This window comes from Camelina sativa, chromosome 6 (assembly GCF_030686135.1).
Source record: "Camelina sativa cultivar CO46 ecotype springtype chromosome 6, ASM3068613v1".
Lineage (NCBI taxonomy): Eukaryota > Viridiplantae > Streptophyta > Magnoliopsida > Brassicales > Brassicaceae > Camelina > Camelina sativa.
Window position 1 is genome coordinate 1,153,679 of NC_141885.1, and position 23,289 is coordinate 1,176,967.

The 23,289-nt window shown below is 33.1% G+C and overlaps 3 protein-coding genes and 2 long non-coding RNA genes across 9 annotated transcripts; 2 read left to right on the forward strand and 3 right to left on the reverse strand.

Moving 5' to 3' along the window:
• Positions 1-508: 508 nt before the first annotated feature.
• On the reverse strand, positions 509-3,375 carry LOC104789999 (zinc finger CCCH domain-containing protein 17-like). Its single transcript, XM_010515684.3, has 3 exons — positions 3,063-3,375; positions 2,619-2,729; positions 509-2,525 (listed from the first exon to the last, which is right to left on the reverse strand). The coding sequence occupies exons 1-3, from the start codon at positions 3,213-3,215 to the stop codon at positions 813-815; spliced, it is 1,977 nt and encodes a 658-aa protein (XP_010513986.1). The 5' UTR covers positions 3,216-3,375; the 3' UTR covers positions 509-812.
• A 601-nt stretch (positions 3,376-3,976) lies between these two features.
• LOC104789995 (uncharacterized) lies at positions 3,977-6,459 on the reverse strand. Of its 2 annotated transcripts, none has more exons than XM_010515680.3 (6): positions 6,163-6,459; positions 5,763-5,922; positions 5,063-5,602; positions 4,530-4,983; positions 4,373-4,454; positions 3,977-4,272 (listed from the first exon to the last, which is right to left on the reverse strand). In XM_010515680.3, exons 1-6 carry the CDS (start codon positions 6,190-6,192, stop codon positions 4,066-4,068), a joined length of 1,473 nt encoding a protein of 490 aa, XP_010513982.1. In that variant the 5' UTR covers positions 6,193-6,459; the 3' UTR covers positions 3,977-4,065. The 2 variants fall into 2 exon arrangements, with proteins under 2 accessions (XP_010513982.1, XP_087311930.1); XM_087455804.1 differs by having other exon boundaries at positions 5,696-5,922; positions 6,163-6,451.
• Positions 6,460-9,370: 2,911 nt separating this feature from the next.
• On the reverse strand, positions 9,371-10,753 carry LOC104790002 (uncharacterized). 2 transcript variants are annotated; one of them, XR_015560233.1, is made up of 4 exons: positions 10,475-10,753; positions 10,224-10,391; positions 10,045-10,120; positions 9,371-9,810 (listed from the first exon to the last, which is right to left on the reverse strand). It is a non-coding gene; the product is annotated as an uncharacterized LOC104790002 (long non-coding RNA). The 2 variants fall into 2 exon arrangements; XR_768593.2 differs by having other exon boundaries at positions 10,224-10,378; positions 10,475-10,648.
• A 2,369-nt stretch (positions 10,754-13,122) lies between these two features.
• On the forward strand, positions 13,123-14,893 carry LOC104790003 (uncharacterized). Of its 3 annotated transcripts, none has more exons than XR_015558862.1 (4): positions 13,123-13,337; positions 13,440-13,502; positions 14,250-14,411; positions 14,525-14,893. It is a non-coding gene; the product is annotated as an uncharacterized LOC104790003 (long non-coding RNA). The 3 variants fall into 3 exon arrangements; XR_015558863.1 differs by having other exon boundaries at positions 13,469-13,502; XR_768594.3 differs by lacking the exon at positions 13,123-13,337 and having other exon boundaries at positions 13,362-13,502.
• A 2,957-nt stretch (positions 14,894-17,850) lies between these two features.
• On the forward strand, positions 17,851-20,461 carry LOC104790004 (tobamovirus multiplication protein 3). The gene is made up of 11 exons (XM_010515688.3): positions 17,851-18,274; positions 18,395-18,485; positions 18,565-18,617; positions 18,706-18,798; positions 18,886-18,957; positions 19,068-19,140; positions 19,249-19,294; positions 19,589-19,652; positions 19,739-19,792; positions 19,940-20,017; positions 20,112-20,461. The coding sequence occupies exons 1-11, from the start codon at positions 18,095-18,097 to the stop codon at positions 20,202-20,204; spliced, it is 897 nt and encodes a 298-aa protein (XP_010513990.1). The 5' UTR covers positions 17,851-18,094; the 3' UTR covers positions 20,205-20,461.
• Positions 20,462-23,289: the final 2,828 nt, after the last annotated feature.

The following is a 23,289-nucleotide window of genomic DNA, read 5'->3' on the forward strand; positions in this document are numbered from 1 at the left end:
TGAAAACATAAAAACTGTGGAAACAAAGAACTGAAAGACCTCAACGATTTGCAACAGTTGGTCAAGGACAACAGGCATCAATCATCTCGCTGTAAACAAAATTCTAGCCACAGAAGATACTTTTGAGAGCACATATCTCTCGGATGAATTAGCATGCTGCATGACATAGCCAAGACAGAAGCTGCAGAAAAGATTTGGCCATCAACACATAATGTTTGCAAATGACTTTTGACCCTGATTTAATTTTTTGTATTTACAAAAAAATGCCATTTAGAATTAGTTTTGAGGGAAAAAAAAAAGGTACAGTATCTGTTTATTTATTTTATTTTCTGATATCAATTCGTAAATACGTAAAGTTGATTGGTGGAATACACAATTACTCATGTTTTGCAAAGTGCAAAAAACAATAATGCTAAAGTGGGATTACAAAATTCATTTTTTTCAAAGTGTAAAAACAATAACAGAAAGGAGTTAAAACTTAAAAGCTAACAGTCTTCGTCACAAGTTATTCCCTGGAATTTCCTCTTAATTTGAGGAAAAAATCATATATCATCAAAACAGATTAGAAAACAAAAAAAAAATCAGAAATATTATGTTGTACTTGTACCATAGTTTCTTTTCTTTCTTCTACAGTTACAATTTAAGAAATCATAATACGTAAAAAAAGGCGACTAAAAATCTCAGTGCCAAGCCAAAGAAGATAAAAGCTGACTTTTGCATATTATTTGCTCGACGACTTCTCTCCATTCTGCATTAAGCTAAGAGAGGAAAGGAGCAAACGCTTTTTTGTGTGTGTGTTATATCTCTTTCTTTTATGACAACATCTCAACGGTCTTCTCCTCAATGTCTTCTTCACCCTCAGCTTCACCTCCTTCTGTTGCCTCTTCTTCTCCTTCCTCAGCAGCGTAAACTACTTCTTCACCTTCTTCATAGGCGTATTCTCCTCCCTCTTCTTCATATCCTTCTTCGTAATAGTACTCTCCGTTTAGCTCATCGCCTTCATAAGCTTGCTCCTCTTCATTTCCTTCATACACTTCTTCCTCCCCAACGACTTCTTCTTCCTCCATCACCGTTCCTTCTTCTACTTCAGCTTCGTGGGGAGGGTTTGGTTCAGAGACAACCTCGATTTTCTCTTCTGTTATGAGTTTGGTCTCATCTCCAGCTTCCTCTTTCGATATGGTCTCGTCCTTGTAGCTCCTACCACCAGATGCAGCCGCTCTTTTTCTCTTGAGAATCTCACTGAAAGGCAACGGAGCTGCAAATGAGTCTCCTGATCGCTTATGACTATGATGATCCTCTTCCAAGCTTTTCCTCTTCCCAAGAGATTGCTCTGGCTTACTTTCCACTTTGCTGCTTCTAGTTTCTGCAATGCTTATTGGAGTTAATTTTCTTTCTTCTTCCAGTTCTCTTCTTCTAGCCCATGGAGCCCGGAGTCCTCTTTCCTGAATACCACTATGATTTTCCTCTAACCTACCCTTAATTCTATCTCGGAGTCTACCGTGAGATGATAGCTCACTTCTGTCCCTTCCTCTCTCACTTCTTCTGTCGAAGTGTCCTTCTTCGCCATTGCTTCTCTCACGAAGCTTAATTCTACCCTGAAGACGGCTACTGCTAATGGAGTTTTCCCTATGTGTGTCCCTACGAGAGTCTCTATATCCTCTATCCATAGAAGATTCAGGAGCAGCATAGTCATGGCTTCCTACTGATCTCATACCATTGCCTTTCCTCTGCTTAGCCAAACGATATCTCAGATCCGATTCCTGTATGTTCTCTGATCTCTCATCTTCTGCATAAACCCTTCTGTCCAAACGATCCCCTCTCTCAGATGAAACTCGACGGTGGCCCCATGCATACCTGTATTCCCTCTGATCACGGAATCCTTCTCTATCACCATCTGCAATTGCACTGAAATCAGGGTCATACTCTGGGTTTCCTCCCTCCTGACTTCTCCGTCCATATCGATCTTCAACATGATAATACTCAGTATCTCCAGCCACAAGAACATCAAACCCAGGAGATGACTCTCTTAAGTCATCTGCATCCTTACCATTGTGAAAATTACTATTATCATCAGACCCATATTTCTGAAGCAACTGAGTCGGACCTATTCTCTGCACAACAGGGTCATAGCCCGCATGTTTTGGAGCGTATCCCTCTACACTTCTATTATCCCTTAGTCCAGCAGAAGCGACTCTTGGTGCAGCTGATATGTCAGTACGTGCTTTAACCACCTTTGGGAAGTTAGCATCAGGAAATTTCTTCTCTCCAGTGTTATTTTCAGCTGGCTTTTTGGAAATCTGAGGATCAGTAGCAGGCTTAGCTTCTACGGGATGCTGTTTCTTATAAGCAGCAGGATTCGGCGTGTGCAAGAATGAACACATATCCCCTTTCACACACATGCCTTTTTGAAAGAAGACACATGGAACCGGCTGTTTTGCAACACCAGGATTCTGAGCGGTTGCATGTGATGGCTGCACAGAACCAGCATGAGCACCTCCTTGATTTCCCAACAATCCCTCCAAAGGCTGCAAGAAAACAAAAGCATAAACATAAGCAAACTTGATAATAGCAATGTCAAAGAAGAGACTTGTATTGAGGAAGAAAATAAACAAACTTACAGGATGCCTAAAGCCACATTTGGGATTCATACAATTTCCATTCAGCCAATAATAGCAATCCCTTGGGTTCATACGCGCATACTCACTGTGGCGATACTCACACTCAGGTCCCTGTTAGCAAACAAAAAGATAAAACCATAAGAATCCCTATAGCTGATCAGATCAGACTAGCTGCAGAAATTACAAAGATAAACTGAGGAGCCTTAGCACTGGATCTAGTTAACAAGAAGCCCTAAGAAACAAGCATACTTGGATTCACGAAGTTCGAAATCACCAGATCTAAGTTCGAAATCACGAAGTACGTATTAAGCTTCGAGGGACACAAAACTACGAAGGAACACGAAATCGAATTAATGAAACTTGAGATCTCAAATCCAAAACCCTAATCGAAGCAGAAACTGGATAAGATCTAAAAGACGAAAACACAATCAAGATCAATTATACCTTCTTGCAGGTTAAAGGAGAAGCAAGGAAGTAAACACAATCGGTGTTCCACTTCAAAGCTTCTTCCTCAGCAGATGAAACAGTCTCCGATTGCTTCCGCTTCTGCTGCTGCGGCTGTTGATGCTGTTGCGGTTGAGTCGCAGGCGCAAACATTATTATTATTACTTGGATAAATCTCTCTATCTAGTAGATCGCAAGGTTTCAGATCGAAACCCTCTAAAGCGTGAGATTCACCGATCAGAGAGAGTCTCCGTGGAAGAAGAAGAAGAAGACGAGCCGCCACAAAGAGCGAACCAGAGAGAACCTTGCGACTCTGTGTTTGTGCCCTTTAAAAATCTAAAAGCCTAAAAGTTTTTTTTTTTTTTTGTTCCTTTTGTGATGGGAAGTATTAGTATCATCAATCAATAGATGAAGTTCGGTTTAGTATATTGTGTATCAATCAAATACTGACACGTGGTAGTATCTTACTCGTTCGTTCGTTCGTTAGCCATATAAATGAACTAGAGAGATTATAAACTTTCTGGTTGATACAGCGACTTTGGAATGTTGTGATTTGTGAAACAGACAAAATGATAAGGTATCTAAACCGAACTTGGACCGAGTATGAAGTAATTGTAAACCCGGTTGGTAGATCAAAAATTGGTAATGAAAAGACTAGTTTGCTGAAATCGAACCAAAAATTCAATCCAAATTCCATACCAAAATCAAAGCCTTGCCAATCAATTTGGTAAGGACTTTATTGAACCGAATAATTCGATTTAAACCAAACCCTCTCTGCAAACCGAAATTTTTAATCGAATTACTCGGTTTCCACCATCATAACTCAAGTTGGTAAAACCGAATCATCACGATTTGTGAACAAACTTGGTAAAACTTGAGTTCACACGAAGCAACTAAAAAAGTTCACAAGAAAGTAGTTTTAAAAAGCTTTTATTATACAAATGATAGAAAGATAGTTCTTGAGAATTAACAAACACCACATTAAGGATTGGATTATATGTTATTAAGAACAAAAGCTAAAGCAAGAGAACAACAATGAAGGTACTTTGCCTGTTCTTCTGATTTGTTCAGCTTGTTTCTCTGTTTTAGCTGCCTGACGATCTTTCTTTGCTTCAGCTGCTGCTCGCTTCTCCTCTGCTTTGCGCTCGATTGCAGCTAGTTTCTTCATCAACCGGTCTTGCGCTTGTCCTTTAATCCTCTCAACTTCCACCTACAATATCAAGAATTCCACCAATCATAACTCAAGTTTTTACCAAGTTTGTTCACAATCATGACTTGAAACTTAAGTAGCTATGTTTAGTGTACTTTACCTCAGTTTTTTTCATCTCGGCTTCAGATTTTGCTTTTTGATGATTCTCCCATGCTTGAATCTTCATCTCTTCGCGTCTGAACCTGGAGATGACAAAAGTCATATCAAAGTTTTAATGAAACAAGAGAACTATAAAAAACAATGCAACTTTCGAGTACCTAGCCATGTGCTTAGCCTTTTCTGCTTCCTCCCACGCGGTAGCACGAGCTTCAGAGACACTTTTAGAAGTTTGTAGAGAAGCTTTGGTCTTCAGTGATGTTGAAGCGTCTTTGTCTTCATCCTCTTTGCTAGCCCAAGCAGCAATGTTTAATTTACCAAGTTGAGTACCCAACACCATTATCTCTCTCCTAGTGTTCATTTGAAGCTCTTTCTCTGACAGTTCCTGCTTAGTCATAGGAGAAGCTGATGCTTGCCTCCCTGGACTTGAAGGTTCAGAAGATATAGGACTTCTGATTGGCGTTGTTGCCCTGATCGGTGTCCCGTTTCTTGAAGGTTCTTGGCTAGCTATAGGAGTCATTTCAGTCCCCATGTCTCTCATCGATACAGATCTTACTGTTGAAGGCGGCTGAGCAAACGCAGTTGCAACTGACGAGTCATGTCGACTGAGATTAACTGCAAGCAAGTAAACTTCGGATTTAGAAGACAAACAAAACATACAAACTGAATAACTCAAAGAGACAGCTAACACCACCTTCAGTAGAGTTCTCAACCATAAGAACCGGTTTGACATATGAATCCGCAGCTGTGTATGAATCAACTTCCCAGCTAACAAACTTGTGTCCTGTCTCCTTTCTCATTTCGCTTACATCTATCCGTTTTGTGTCAGGTTCTTCAACCGTTCTTTGATCAGCAACTTCAACAATCTTCATAGAAGTCTGGCGACCAAAGCTAGGCCCTTTCCTCGAACCCGGAACATGAACCTGTCCTCCAGTCTTTGGTCGGTTAGCTGTAGGACTAGCAATCCATTTCTGAGCATCATCCCATTTAGATGGAGCCGGTTTAGAGAATGATCTAATAGGCAATCTTTGAGGAACCTTTTCCTTATCAGTCTTTTGAAACTCAAAGACAGATGATGCAGCAGGAACACTCTTAATCTCATTCACATTATCATAATCAAGACTCGGATACTCTTGAAGACCCAAACTAACAGCTCGAGCCATCCCTGAAGTAGAACAATCAGCAATCTCACTCACAACATCAACATCTTTACAATCATCTAAACCACCAGCAACTGCAACATTTTGAAGATAAACAAAAGCAAAGCTGAGTTAAGACTAAGAGAGAGAGAACACATACATCAAAAAGAAGCAAACTTTAGATTTACCCATTAAGCAAATAGAGTCAAAAAGCGTTATTAAAAAGGGTATTAAGAAATGATTAAGGGGCTCCACCATAAACCCTAGGGTCATCAATATGATTAGACCCAGATCTCATTGTAGGAGGATTAGAGTCTTCTTCTTCTTCTTCTTCTTTCTTCTTTCTATCAACACCTAGAAGAAGCATACTCCTTAACTTCCCCGGTGAAAACCCGCCGCCGCTACTAGTAGTAACCTATTAACAAAGCCCATCGGAGAGAAAATAAGAGTTTGTTATTTAAACTAAAAGCGGAGATTTTATTTTTCAAATCAAAGACAGAGTCACAGAGAAGAAGAAGTGATTTGAAAACGACAGAGATCAAAAGAGTTAGCTAACAAATCAAGGAAATGCCAAATCTGGCTTTTGATTTCCCTAAATATACGCAAAACCCAGTTTGGGAAAACGTGAAACCGAAGCAGGAAAAAAAAATCTCACCTGGGTCTTTCCGATTCGTTCGTAATCCATCGAGAGAGAGAGAGAGAAACTTAAGAATCGTAACTTTGCTTTTGGTTCACTGTCTAGTCTTAAAAACTCAAATCTCGAGACCAAAAAATCCTAAAAGGGAGTGATGAAAAAAGAAGATATTGGTAGATTGTGATTATATCAGAGAGCATTATTTTGAAAGAGTACAGTGATAAGAGAGAGAGCTTGGAAGCTTGTGAAAGTACATACAGAGACTGATACAGTGTGTTTTTTTTTTTTTTTTTTTTTTTTTTAGCTCAACATCTAACTAAGAGATTACAACCAAATCCAAGATATATTACATTCGCCTCTATAGAATTGGACCAAAAGCAAATGCAATGGTTGATCAAGTACAACCCTGGAACATTAGGCGGATCCAACGCTATCTAATCGATTACCATTGCATTTTTTAACCACAACGAGATAGATAACACACCACAATTCGATGTGAAATCATCTCTTAAACCACCTAAATAAACTCTATGACACGAAAACAACTACCAACACAGAAAAATCTAAATCCTATACTGAATAACATATCAAATCCAAGCTATTAGAACCTTATGATCTGCAAGTAGAGCTTGACCCAATAGCATCAACGCCCAAAAGCGCAATATCAGAAGAAGTTGGTTTCTCCGGCTTTCATTGTCTCGGTCCTAAGCCTAAAACGGACCGAACGTCCGACTAAACCGACCAAGAGAAGCAAAGCAAAACTAGCAGGAACACTGTGTCTTTCTTTACTCAAAGCTTCTCTCTTTTTAATTTTTAAGCTGACATCAATATAAGGGACATTCACAGTGATGGGGGAGCCTTTTAAGTTAAGCCACTATTGTGTTTGTACTCTCTCCCTATAGCCCAAAAAAAAACGTTTCTATTATTCTCACTATTAATAATTTTGTATCTCAAATCATAATTCTTCACATTCAAAATTAGTTGCTATTTGGATCGAATTGGTAAGATAGTCATTATTAAGCTAAGACTGTAAGTAAATTATTATACTGTATGTAGGTAATTTTGTTTCACTAAACATTATGTATTGATCAGAAGTATATATTTTAATTTGACCTCAAAGAATATATTATCATTACTAAAAATAAAAATGGTGGCCTCGCAACCGTAGGATGCTTGCTGTCTTTGAAGGCCCGCCCATACGCAAGGCCATACGGTCAAATGGCACAGTTGACTAAGATGATTCCTATTATATTATGACACAGCAATGGTCCTCGACCAATCCAACACAAGAATGCCAAGTCCGTAACTAATCACTAGGATCATGTATTGTATTTATTCGAATGGGAGAATGGAGATGCGCTTCAAGTGAATTCACTTCCAATTTCCAAGCAATTCATTCAACGTACTCACATGTGGAAATTTTGGAGAACATGTTAGTTAGATTATGAATAACTTTTTTTTTCTTTTTCTTTTTGAACTGAATGTAAATTTTTTTCAAACAAAAAATACAGTTTGGTTTTTCTAAGTTCTTTGATTTCATTTCACTTAGGTTGTTAGTTTTAAAACCAAACATTTGCATTGTCCTAGCTTAGTGTGCAAACTCTATTGTCTATTTCTTGTGGTTCGATCATAAGTGATATAATGATATGATCACTAGTGCGTTAGCATATTAATTGGTAAAATTCACTACAATCACTTCTAAGCTTAAAACTATTTTATATATAAAAATGATTTACAAAAATAGTAAAATAGTATGCGTTTATTCATGCATACTATTTATACTTCCGTAAATTTTGTGGGACAAAACAAATTTTGAATTCGGTACAATTTGAACCGCTTGGTCTAATTATATGAACTAGAAGTCTAGAATTGATGATAAATTTTAGAATTATTTCTTTAAAAAAAGATTTATTGGATATGTTCATCAAATAAATGGAAGCATATAATTTATAAAGGACTTTTATTTATATTTTCCACAAAAATCATAATATATATTCAACTAATATAACTATATTGCTATATATAGAACATACAATTTAAGTAAAATAATTAATATATTACCTTACGTTTTTGGTCAGCATACAATTATAGTCAACCAAATAATTATGTTGCTTCATCTTATCTATGTCACAACAATATATAAGAAAGGTTGGGTAAAGATTTTTAACACAAACAAAAAATGAAAATGATTTTCAACCTCTCTCTAATAAAAATAGTGGTTACTCTGCGTCCTCTTGCATTTGGTCTTGTCCAGGCTAGGTACCCAACTTCCTCAACTGAATTATTTCATTCTATACCAGACAGAAGTGCAAAAACATCAGTAAACCAATATCCCGGCGTGACACATCCATTTTTACCTCCAACACATCCACCACCACCACATAAAAACGTGAAGATGTCAACAAACCAATATCCAGGTGTGATACATCCATTTTGTCCTCCGTCACACGGAAAACATCCACCACCACCACATAAGAACGTGAAGATGTCAGCAAACCAATATCCAGGTGTAACACATCCATTTTACCCTCCATCACACGGAAAACATCCACCACCACCACATAAGAACGTGAAGATGTCAGCAAACCAATATACAGGTGTGACACATCCATTTTATCCTCCATCACACGGAAAACATCCACCACCACCACAGAAGAACGTGAAGATGTCGGCAAATCAATATCCAGGTGTGACACATCCATTTTTACCTCCAACACACGGAAAACATCCACCACCACCACATAAGTACGTGAAGATGTCAACAAACCAATATCCAGGTGTGACACATCCATTTTTACCTCCATCACATGGAAAACATCCACCACCACCATCTAAAACTAATAATATACATATAGTTTTGTCTTTCGGGTTATAAAAGTTACACCCCATAAACTCATATGTTTTCTAATTAAAATAAATGTAATACATGACAATGTAAAACTTGTTTGATATTATTGTCCATTTTCGATCATAAATCTACATTACCTATATATTAATTAATAATAGGGAAGCATTCTTAAAAATTATGATGAGGTGTCATCACGAGAGAGCTCGAAACACCATTTAGCTAATCACCCTCATTAGTTAATATTAATTACAATTCATGCCATTATATATATATCTCATTAAAAAAATTTGTTATTTTCTAAATTTAATAACATTCACCTATTTCCTAACATACTTTTATAAACATTTCAAAATTAACATATAAATATAATGTCTAACTCAGTTATTAAAAATAGTAGAACTTATCTTTACATTAAAATACCAAAAAAAAAATCTTTAAAATACAAAATGATTACATTTTATTAAAATGTTGAAACGACCCGACCCGTTTTTTTTTAAATAACAAATAATTAAAATATTAATATAATATGATAATAAACAACTAAGCTAGTGGTCTCATACCCACTAGCCACCTAACCACAATCACACCAAACAGCGGAAATAATAAAACCAATTAACCAATAACCAATATCAATTAGACCGTAATAATTTCGAAATTATAAGCTAAAGATCCAATCAATATAAACCATAGAACCAGAAATCCTAAACAACATTCTAGGACTCAACTCTAGCAACCTAACAAAAGCCAGACAACAACCAAACGAGCCACTAGAACATCCTCCTCTTCATTGCCATGATCCCACGGTCACTGTTTGCCTCTACCTGCACCACAAACACAATGAGATGCGTGAGTATTACCAGAAATACTCAGTGAGGCGATCCTCCCATCTACGAGCTATACACACAAGCAAATCAAGAGTACAACTACAAATAAAATATAACAAACCAACCATTTAAACAGAACAACCAATAACACTTTCACCACACCTACACATCATCACACAAAACAAGTCATACAACTCAATCGCTTAGATAAGCTCATGGTCACGCACTCACCTTAACAAGTGATTCACGAAAATAACTACAACAAAATGAGAGGTTCTCCAATATCCAAGAACAACCAAACTCGCTCCTACAATGAATCACAACAACAAACAAACAAACATTGAAAACAAACTGATAGAAAAATCAGAAAAGAACAACCTCACAAGTGAAACTACGAAATCAAAACGAACCGTTAACTTTCTAATCCCTCCGGTGAAACGCAAGGTCTATAGGTCCAGAAATTTCCCACAAAATTTCAGCACGATCAGATCTCAGATGAAACCGCAATTGATCCCGAAACACCCGCTGGTCTCAATCCGTGAATGCGAAAAAACGCCCCATGAAACTGTCAATATCTCCTAGAATATTAACCCAAATTCACTTCTGTAAAAAGGCGAATGTACGAAAAACATTTAGCTACAACCTTACCAAAAATCAGTACCTTTCAAAACGATTTGACCAGTCGAATCCTCCTTCTCCCAAACCCTGACAGTTCTGTTTCTCTCTTAACTCTAAAGAAAAAGCTTGATCTACTTCTCTTTCTCCTTTATACCAAATAACCAATACTTAACTCTCTTTATCTCCCTCTCTCTGATGACAATGTTGACCAAAGCACAAAAGAGGAGGAAGTGTCGACAAAAAGAAAGAGAAATAAGGGTTTTTGGTTTAATTAAATTAAACCAGAATTTAATTAAACCAAAATCAATTCCTTTAGTTTTCCCTACATCACAATTTTAGAAAGCGGATGTTACAAATGTCTTCCATACCAAATTATATTACATAATTTTTGAATATTAAATTAAAATACTAAGATATATTTATATATTGTTAAATACTTATAAATTTCATTTTGGCTTCTACTGTTAACCATTAGAGGAACAAAAAGAACAATGCGGAACGGAATAAACAATTTTTGAAGAATGAAAGGAAAATATGAAAGGAATAAACAAAATAATAAATGATGACCAAACAATAACATCTTAAAATATATATTAAATATTAATAAATGAAATTTCAATAAAAATTACTAATACTTCTTTTAATGTATATAAAATGATTTTTCATTTGATTTTAAAATATATTAAACTTTATATATGTCATGTTAAAAATTGATAGTTAATATTAACCTACAATAAAAATTTAAGAGTAACTAAAATATATTGACTATTCATACAATTTTCAAATAGAGCCTTAATATTAATTTAACAAGAGCCTTAAAATCTTATCCACCACATTCAAATATATGGAAAATATATATATATATATATATATATATATATATGGAAAAATGATTACCAGGTACATAAATGATTGCCAGCTATAATTTTCTGATACTTGTATTGATTGTATGTGTAGCCATGTGTTGGCGTATACTTCATATAGCTGGCAATCATTTTTCCCAAATATTTTACGGATGACATAATTTTACACAAAATAAATGTAAATAAAAAAAACAAAAAAAGTTAGTTCTATATTTTTTTTAAGCAAATGAATCTTAAATCCCAAATAATAATTTTACTCATAATAATTTTATTTGAATGAATTTATTCCGCACATATTGTGGGTTATTACCTAGTATTACTTTATATGTTTTATAATTATTATTACTTTAATATTTAATTTTGATTTCACAAATTATTTTATTATTTACAAATTAAATTTACTTTTAATTATTTTATTACTTGTATCTAGGTAGTAAAAAAATCCATAATGATTAGTTGTTTTGTGGTAAAATCAATTAAACATAAATTACCATAATTGTGTAACTTAATCATAGTATTTACTTTTGCTTTCTCACTTGATTAGGCAAAATCTTTCATCTTTTTTTTTTTTTGGGTCTGTGTCAAATTTATCATGCGAGCTTGTGTTTTCCTATATCACAAAAGATGATTTCCTTTAGTGTATTTAATGCATTTTCTTTTTCAAAGTCAAATATCAATTTAATGTTTTTACTTTTACAATACATAATTATTAAATGTATATATGCAATATTGGAATTAAATATCAGATCAAAGCTAAATTAATGTTTACCTTCAACTTTATGTCTCTATATAACACTCCATCGTGTATAAACATTTTTAATCACAAACAAAAATATGAAAATGATTATCAACCTCTCTCCAATAAAAATAGTGGTTACTCTGCTTCTTCTTGCATTTGGCCTTGTCCATGCTAGATACCCAACTTTCTCAACCGTACCAGACAGGAATGTAAAAATATCAGTGAACCAATTTCCAGGCTTTACACATCCATTTTATCCTCCAGAACATGGAAAACATCCACCACCACCACATAAGAATGTGAAGATATCAACAAATCAGTTTTCAACTGTGACATATCCAGTTTTACCTCCAAAACACCGAAAACAGCCAGCACCACCATATAAAAATGTGAAGATGTCAACAAACTAATATCGATACATATATTTTGTCTTTTGGGTCATAAAAATTACACCCAATAAAATCATATGTTTTCTAATTAAAATAAATGTAATAAATGACAATATAAAAATTGTTTTGGTATTATTATCTATTTTCTATAATAAATTTATCTCCTATATATTAATAGCGAAACATTTTTAAAAATTGTGATGAGGTGTTGTTGCTAGAGAACTAGACACACTAATTAGCTAATTATCCAAATAATAATTTTATTTGAATCAATTTATCTCATACATATTATGGGTTGTTACATGGTATTACTTTATATGTTTCATAATTATTGTTATTTTAATATTTAATTTTTATTTCATAAATTATTTTATTATTTACAAATTAAATTTCTTTTTTTATTATTTTATTACTTGTATCTAGCTAGTAAAAGAAAACCCATAATGATTAGTTGTTTTGTGGTAAGATCAATTAATCATAAATTACCATAACTGTGTAACTTAATTGTAGTATTTACTTTTGCTTCCTCACTTAATTAGGCAAAATATTTCATTGTCTGTGCAAATCTATAATACCAACTTGTATTTTCTTATAGGGAGATTCTCAAAAATAGCACAAAATTAAGTTTTTCTTCCAAACACAGCACCCACTCAACAATTTTCCAAAACTATAATTTAATATTAAATAAACTAAAATTATTAATAAAATATTTAATAAAAATTTTCATCTTTCTCGATTGTTATCTCTGAGATCTCAATTCACCGGCGGTTCCAAACGGAGAACGATGAAGCAGACAAAGAAACGATTCCCATGAGCAGCCAATCCAATCCTTATTTCCCCACAACCTTGAAGCATCCCAGATATCTCCATGAACAACAAATACTTTTTTATCTTCATCGAGATCTCTCCGTTTAGGTGCCTCTTAGTCCATATTTTTGATAGAGAAGTTACTCTTATGATTCCTGCGATCTTTCATGATTTTGATGCTATTATGCTTGCTTAATTGATAATCAAAAGTCTGTTGGTTTCAATCTCGCGCTGCTTAGTCTCCCATCTCTTCTTCCCTGCTAGCATTTCATGGTATGTGTCTCTTTCCTCTCCAGATTTTCCCATCTCCTTGTTCTTGTGTTTCGTTTGTGGCTTGATATCAAAAATCTTGTTTTGGGTTTGTGAGGGGTTTGTTTTGCAGGGGAAAAGAGTGTTATAGGCTGGTATGTGAATTAGCAGATTTGATTTGAAAGGTTTCGATTTCATTTGAAATGAACATCTCTCTGAAAATGTTAGATCTTAGCGTATTTGTATATTCTCATGGCTGTTCATCTTCACTGCAGTTCTATGGATTAGATAATTGGCTTTGATTGCTTATATGGTTTGATGATGAATATTAGTTGCATCAGATTCTTAACATAGAGTGATTAACCACATGTAAGCTCATGTTTTCATGTGCCTGGTAATGTGATATGATGTAGATGGTAAAGATTGATCTTTTTCTTTTTCATTACTTGCTTTTTGATCAGTGGGAAAATGTCAAAGGATGGTGTGAGAGATATAAAAAGTCATGTTTGTTGCGTGTGTGAAGTTGGTTTTTTGTTTGTATTTTCAAATCATGTTTTTTTATAGTGAATTACTGGGAATCTACTTAGTAAGTTGAAGTAATGAACGTCATATGAAGTATTGTCTTATTTTCTTTACGTTAGAGCATTATGTGAGAAAGCCAAGGAGATATTAATGGATGAAAGCAAGTTCAAGTTAGTTCTTGGTCTTGCTATATATGCTGAGCTCTGACTACTGTCTGGTTTCATATTTTTTTTGCATTTGTTGTCTCAGGAAATTGATAGTATACCCGGTCTGATGTCTCAGGAAGACCTTCCTAAACTCCATGGAAGCTTTGCTAAGTAGTTGTTCAACTCGTTCAAGTAGTTGTTCCCATGGAATCTGCTCAATCTTCTCTTATCTTGGCAATCTCATCCTCGTTCAGAGTTCGAAGTCGTACGTCTACTCTCTCTCTCTCTCTCTCTCTCTCTCTCTCTCTCTCAAATTTGATCATTGTCCACTATTTCCCTGAAATTCTTCTTCTTCCTCTGAATCTTGTTATTTTGTAGTTGTATTTTGAAAATTCAGGAAGCATTGTTGAGAATTCAGGAAGACTTTCCTCAAACATATTTCCAGATTTCAATTTTTATCCCAAAAAATAGGATTGAAGATTTCTCCAAGCTATGTGATGTATCTACATACGACACAAGATGCAAGTATTATTTGGATATAGTTAAAGAGTGTGTTGACATTTCATAGGTCTATATTCCTTTTATCCAGTTTTACTTTATCTGTTTTTAGACATGTATGATGTTTGTGAAACATTTTTGGATTGTTTTTGTACTTGTGTGATGTTTTTGTGCCATGACAATGTCATATGTTTCTGTGTTAGCATTTAGTTTTAACGGTGATTGAACTATATAAATGATTCTATGAAATTCAGGACTAATTCTATGAAATTCAGGAAGGAATCTATGAAATTCAAGAAGGCTTACTTGAACTTCCAGATGATCTTCATATTTTTTTTTGGATTTTCTAACATCAAGATGTGCATAAAAATAAAATCATTACCACTTACTAATTGAGTAATCTACTAATATTTGACACATTGAAGCAAAACAAAAAATAATAATTTAGAAACACATTTATTTAAAATTTAGGAAGGATACAATAATATTCAGGAATGATTCATTGCAATTCAGGATTGTTTTCATAAAAAAAAAATTGAAATATCATATGAGATTACATATTTAAAGATGGTTCCTGTATAAACCTCATAATGTTTGAAAATAATTTAATGCATAAAATTCATCATATTAGAATAATCTGTGATACATTAAGACACCACAAAAGAATAGAAGATTAAAAACTCATTTCTTTAAATTAGGAAGAATTTCATAATATTTAGGAAATCATACTTGAATTTTAGGAAGGATTTCCTGAATGTTCAGAAATCTCAGAAATGGTGACGAACTGTTTACTCTCACCAACTGTTTCTATAACTTATTTTTGTATAGATCTTTACACACACAAACTTATTTACTCTTACCAACTGTTTTGTTCACAATGATATTATATGGAACAATTGGTATGCAATAACTTTGGCAAGAAGAGAAGAGAAGCTTCTATTGTTTCTTCTGAGTAAATTTAGCTCCATAGCTTCGTCGGATAGACACACAAAAACCATTCACGCATGACTTTTAAACTAAACAATTTAAATATTTTTATCTTCTCAAAAGAGAAATGGGATTAAATACATGAAAAATCAGAGAAACAATAACCGTAGGAGACTCATGATCAACGTAAATTAGCATGCTTAAAATTGAGGATGAACATTAGTCTCTATAGAAAAATCAAATGCAAGTGCTTGTATTGCAGACGTCACAGAAACAAAATCAAAACAAAAATGATTAAGAGGTAATCTAGAATCAGACCGAACAGTTTGATTCACCTCACCTGGATCAATACATCGACCTCTGTGAATTTAATACCCATCAAATCATGAATAATCACCTAATTAATAATCATCAAATCAGGTTTGTTTTGCTCTTAATTTCGATAATTAGAGTGACAGATTTTGTCGACGAGATCTCAATCTGATCCTTCACGGTGGCGTCAACGTACGGGAAACAACACGCTCTCTCCATAAGAAAGCCACTATCATCATCTCCTCCTTCACCACCAGCTTTGGCTGTTAGAGCTCCTCCGGCGAGGAAACCGAGTCATGAATATCCCTTGGCAGCAGAACTAGTTTATCGGTCTGCTCTTTGTCATGCCTTTGGGATTCTTCTATCTCGTTCTCTTCTCTTACCTTAGCCTCGATCTGATTTCGATTACACGCTGGCCTCCGCCGCTGGGTCTGGTAAAGAAAGTGCTGAGCTGTGTTTCATTTCATTCAATACCTTTCAAAATCTGGATGACGATTGCTGGAGGAAGACGATCCTGGAGATGACGATTGTTGGAGGAAGACGATCTGGAGATGACGATTGTTGGAGCCACCTCATCTCGCCGGAAAAGACGTCGGAGCATGTTGACGAAGTTAATGGATTTGATATCACACAAAATCAATAATTTATTTTGTTATATAAAAATAAATAATAATTTGAATATATAAAAATGCTAGTTTTGGAAATTTGAGAGTGTATGCTAAAAACCTAAAAATAGTGCTATTTTAGGGTATTTCTTTTTCTTATATTACAAAAAATGATTTCCTTTAGTGTATTTAATGCATTTTTTTTTTCAAAGTGAAATAACAATTTAATGTTTTTATTTTTATAATACATAATTATTAAATGTATATATGCAATATTGGAATTAAATGATTAGATCAAAGCTAAATTAATGTTTACTTTTTACTTTATGTCTCTATATAATATTCTATCGTGTATAAACATTTTTAATTACAAACAAAAATATAAAAATAGTTATAAACCTCTCTCCAAATAAAAGTAGTGGCTACTCTGCTTCTTCTTGCATTTGACCTTGTCCATGCTAGATACCCAACTTTCTCAACCGTACCAGACATGAATGTAAAAATATCAATGAACAAATTTCCAGGCGTGACACATCCATTTTACCCTCCAAAACATGGAAAACATCCACCACCACCACCTAAAAATGTGAAGATATCAACAAATCAGTTTTCAAGTGTGACATATCCAGTTTTACCTCCAAAACACCGAATACAGCCACCACCACCACATCAAAATGTGAAAATATCAACAAACTAATATCGATACATATAGATTTGTCTTTTGGGTCATAAAAATTACACCCAATAAAATCATTTATTTTCTAATTAAAATAAATGTAATAAATGACAATATAAAAATTGTTTGGTATTATTATTTATTTTCTATAATAAATTTATTTCCTATATATTAATAGTGAAGCATTCTTAAAAATTGTGACGAGGTGTTATTGCTAGAGAACTCGATACACTATTTATCTAATTATCCAAATAATAATTTTATTTGAATCAATTTATTCCATACATATTATGAGTTGTTACCTGATATTACTTTATATATTTCATTATTGTTGTTATTTTAATATTTAATTTTTATTTCATAAATTATTTTATTACTTACAAATTAAATTTCTTTTTTTTATTATTTTATTACTAGTATCCAGCTAGTAAAAAAAATCTATAATGATTAGTCGTTTTGTACAATTCAAAGTAAGATTAGTTAACCATAAATTACCATAACTGTTTAATTTAATCATAGCATTTACTTAGGCAAAATCTTTCATCTTTTTAGTTTGTTTTTTTTTGGGTGTGTATCAGATTCAAATGTATCATGCCAGCTTGTGTTTTGCTCTTTATCCACATGTGCCACGTGTAGCAGCGTGTCAGTCAACATTCATCAACAACTTCAATCTCTCGACTGATTTTACCGGCTATCTCCGGTTCTCACTTTAATTTATTTTCTAGACATTTTTTTATTTATTTCGTCTCTCTCACTCGTCTCCGACGTCGGCCGTTTCTTTTCCATTTTTGTTGTTTTTCCAATTTTTAATTTCGGGACAAAAAAAAAAAAAAAAAAAAAAAAAAAAAGAGGTGATACGAATCGAGACTTGTCATATGTATGTGTTAATTCAAAAACAAGATCGAGAAGGAATCTGAATCGTTTTGTTAGATGAGAATCGGCGGTATTGCGTCGTCGGCGATGATGATGTCATCTTCTGATGTGGTGGAAGCGTTGAATCTCAAAGAAGCTTCGAATTGGTGGTCTGATGTTAACGAGTCTCCGATTTGGCAGGATCGTATCTTCCATGTCCTCGCTGTTCTTTACGGAATCGTTTCCGTCGTTGCTGTGGTACGCTTTTTTTTTTTCGTTTTTTGGATTATTTTTTGAAAATTATCGTCGCTTTTAGGGATTAGATTCTTCGACGGGATTGGTGTTTGTAACAAACTAATATATTGAGGTTTGGTTAAGATTCAACTTGTGAGGATACAATTGAGAGTTCCGGAATATGGATGGACGACGCAAAAGGTCTTCCACTTTCTTAATTTCGTTGTTAATGGAGGTTGGTGTTTCTGCGAATTGTGTGATTTAGTATTCAGTGTGTTCTTATTGATTGATTTGGTTTATCGTTTATTTTCTAGTTCGTGCTGTGGTGTTTGTCTTCAGGAGAAATGTGCAGTTCATGCATCCAGAGGTCAATAAATCTACATCTTGAACAAATTACATACAGAAATGTGCAGTTTAGGTCAATAAATCTAAATTTGCAAATGTTATCTTTGTAGATTCTGCAACATATCTTGCTTGATATTCCAAGTCTTGCTTTCTTCACCACCTATGCTCTTCTCGTTCTCTTCTGGGCTGAAATTTACTATCAGGTATGAATATCTTTGTATATAGCTATGTTTCTTTTATTTATGGTATCTTTGGTTTTGATATTTGGTCAACACTCTTTTATTGGACAGGCGCGTGCAGTATCTACTGATGGACTGAGGCCAAGCTTCTTCACAATTAATGCAGTTGTATATGTAGTTCAGGTATACATTTCCCACTCTTTTAAGAATTTTGTGCAACTCAAACTTTTTGAAGTTTATTTTGTTGTGGGATCTTGTGCTTACTATATTCTCCATGGATGTATTACTTCCAGATTTGTCTTTGGTTGGTTTTGTGGTGGAAGCCTGTTCGAATTATGATAATCCTATCTAAGATGTTCTTTGCAGGTAAATTACCTTCGATCCTATTTCAACCAAGCATAAATATACTTTATCCCTCTTGCTATATAATCCATAGTCCTTGTCTCCACCTCTTTTGCGAATTTATAATTGCAGGTGTTTCATTGTTCGCTGCCCTTGGATTCCTACTTTACGGTGGAAGGTAAATCTGTTGCCACTTGTATATTTGTATATGTACTACAATTTGACATTACCATAGTTTCTACATTACCACTAGAACTGTGTTGTTACAATTGAGGGTGAGATCACAAATTGTGCTTATGTTGCTTGTGCTAGCAGTCACAGTCACTTGCATTCTTTTCCTACTTTGATGCGTAGCTAGACTAGATTCCATTGGTGCTAAAGCGAGTACATTTGCATTATGCATACCATTGAAAATATCTTGAACTGTGATTGTGCTTGATATTTTTGTCCTTTTATCTTGATCTTATGGCAGGCTTTTCCTAATGTTGCAAAGGTTTCCAGTAGAATCTAAAGGGCGCAGCAAAAAGCTGCAAGAGGTGAACCATCATAAGTATAACCAGTCAACTCTTTATTAGTTGCTGCGTCTTGACTGTTTACGCCTTTTCTCTCTTATGTATGGTAGGTTGGCTACGTGACAACCATATGTTTCACTTGTTTCCTCATCAGATGTATCATGGTAAAGACGCACACAAACACATCGTTTTTGTTGATATCTATGAATCCTTATCTTCTTGGTTGGATTACCTTCTCTAATATAGACTATAGTCGGTCAATTTTAGAGTTAACATCTAACCAAAGCTTTTGTCATTTAATATGGTTTTAGATGTGCTTTGCTGCTTTCGATGAGGGGGCAAACCTTGATGTGTTAGAACATCCCATCCTCAACTTCATATATTACCTGGTAACCTTCTCTCTTAGCTGAATCATATAATCTCTGATCATGAACATCAACATAACTTTTCCGTTTGTAATCTGATCCTGGTACTTATTTACAGTTGGTGGAGATATTACCGTCTTCTCTGGTCCTCTTCATCTTGAGAAAGCTACCACCAAAACGAGGCATTACACAATACAGTCAGATTCGCTGAAAATGTAAAGACAGGACAACTAAATGATCAGATGAAGACCAAGACCGTGTATGTTTTATGCTTGTCTGTAATCAATAGAGGGAAAAGCATTAGATACGGAATGAAATAGATGTAATGCTGATTAAGTCGTTTGGTTGATGATGGGAATGAATTCGCTTAAATTTTTGAAAACTGGGTTTTGTTCCCTTTACATAAAGGTCATGCTGTAAAAAAAGTTATATTAAAAGAAGAAAAAAAATACATGGGAGGATTGGGCAGATTTGTGTTGAGACCTACTCTACTTAATTCACTGTGATAAAAAAAGAGTTTTCTATTGTTGTGTGTCTTGAGTCTAAGACGCATGAGAAGCAAAAAATGTTACCTACGGATGGAAGATGAAAGAGTTGAAATGTATCGGTTCCAACTCGATTCGTCCTAAAATGTATTATTTGTAGTACATTGAGTTTCATCACAATTTTAATGAATATATACACAATAGATCCAAACACATAATTCAGAAACGAATTAAAATTTTGAATAGATTCTTACTAAAGTGTTCTTTTACATTACGAAACCCATCTAATTTGTCGAGATATATTACCACAAGACAATTGAGGATAAAACGCTATTTTTCTTTGTTCTTGCGTTTGTTTTATTGGAAAATGCTAAACCGTCCAATTGAAGTATTTAATAAATCAACGGTCAATCCATGTATCTATACTAGTATTTTTGCAGCAGTTTTTGCTCAAAAATCTATATTAGAAAGTTTTTGCATTTAATGTCATTGAATACTTATATTCATATTCAAACAAATTTAGTTAATTTTCTCTACTATCCTTATAACCAAACAGAATTAAAATATTTTAAATATCCTATATATAATATTCTATAATTAGTATAGATATTTAGAATATTTATTTCATATTAAAAATTTATTCTCCTATCATATTTTTTTGATTTTAAAATTTAAATGTAGTGAATCATCATATAATACATAAAGTTAATAAAAATGTGTATTTTTCCTGCATATATAGTGATTTGAATTTTTTAAAACGAACATATATTACTCGATTAATAGAATAGTGTGTGTTCAACATACATATATAGTAAATTTACCGTATATAGTAAATTATAGAATTTTAAGAAAATTATAATTTATAACTGATATATCTAAACTTGATAAAAAGCTTAAAATTATGAATATTTAAACATGCTAAAATTTTAAAATAACACAGACGAGTTATATTATATGACGGGTTATATGACGTTACATGATTGAATTGATAATAGTAAAAAATAAAATATCATTAATATGATATTTCAATACAGGTTAAATCCTTATTTTACTATTTTAACAACACCATATAAAATATGTCGAGTCAAACTGATTTAATTAAGATTGTATTAAAAAAATTTATCGTGCGGTATACCACATAGCATAATCGAGTCATAATCTAAAATTGTTGTGCAGTATACCGCAAGTCATAATCTAAAATTAACAAAAGAGTACATTAGCAAAATTAGTATTAAAATAATACATTAATAAAATAAAAAAAACTTGTCATGTGGTGTACCGCGGGTCATAATCTAGTAATTATAGCCGTTAAAAAAACGTGTTATGATATACTAGGTTCAGACCCGCATGTACGTGCGAGGTTATGTTTATAAACCAATTTATTTTAGTATTTATAATCAAACTCATACTAATTGAGATTCTAGTTTGATTTTTGGTTTAGTTTATTAATGTTTGAAAATTTGAAATAATAATAGTTTCACCAAAATTATAAAATTCGGAACAACATAATGGTTGGACTGATAACAAACGAAATCAATTGGTTAGATTCTATTAAATCTGTGAACTATCAAATCAAATATATAACTGTTAACAATAATGAAAACCCGTTTGAGACAAATACAAATATACACCTGTTCTCAAATTTCTGTTGCATAAAAGAATACATTCCCAATATGGGACATTTTGAATATGAGACAAATTTGTATTTTTGATCGAAAACAGGACGGGACCGGACGAAAACACACATTCTCAAACTCCCGTATGGAATAAACATAAATATAATTCATAGTATATTTATATATCATGTGTTATAATAAAAATATTACAAAATTAATTGACTTCTTTATTCTTATTATTTTATATATGGTTCACCTATATTAGATTATGTTTTTTTGTTCAAATATTTTTAACTGTTATAGAACATATTTTATGTATTTTTTATTTTTATTTTATTTTGAACTTATGCTAGTTCAATTAGAAATAGTAAGATTTATTTGAGAAAATTAAATGTATTTTATCATGTAATAGAACATGTCAAGAATTAGAATTATTTATTTAGTATGTGTAAACATATTTATTTAGTATAACATTCGTAACCCAAATTTTTGTCATTTTAGTTTTTGGTTCAGTTTCATTTTGGTTTATGAATATTTGGGTTTTTGAGAGTTAATCAGTACTTTAAGACTTGGATCAGACCAGCGGTTGGCCTGGAAACAATTAAAAATAAGTAATAAATAAGAGAACATAGGCATATATATTTTGGACATATTGTATCCACCAAATGTAAATTTCTGTTATATAATAATTTTTAAAATTATTATTCGTTTGATAATATTTATATTAGTCTAGCGGATAAGAGATTGGGCAAATAATATTCGTATTTGGTTGTCAAAAATAAATAAATAGGGAAAGCTTCTAACAGGATATCCGTATTTTCGTTTGAGTATTTAATTTTTACAAAATTATTATAAAATTAATGGAAATTATCCAAACTTTCTTTATATATTTTTTAAAAAAAAATTATTTCTTTTTTTAATCCAAAAATAGCTGAATTCTACAAAATATATGTTCTTAAATTAACTCTGACCAAAATTATTAAGAATTTGAAAATTGAATGTTGTTATCTAAATTTTCTAATCTCATGTGGTATTTTGCAGAGTAATCTTTTTTTTTTTTTTTTAATTTATAGACTTTTTAAAGATCATGATGACTTAAGGTACTCATGTTATAAAGTTTTACTGTCATGTGTGTTGCTTGTTTTCTTTTCCATATACATCTCAAATTATAGTGCCATTTTAAAAAAGACTGTTC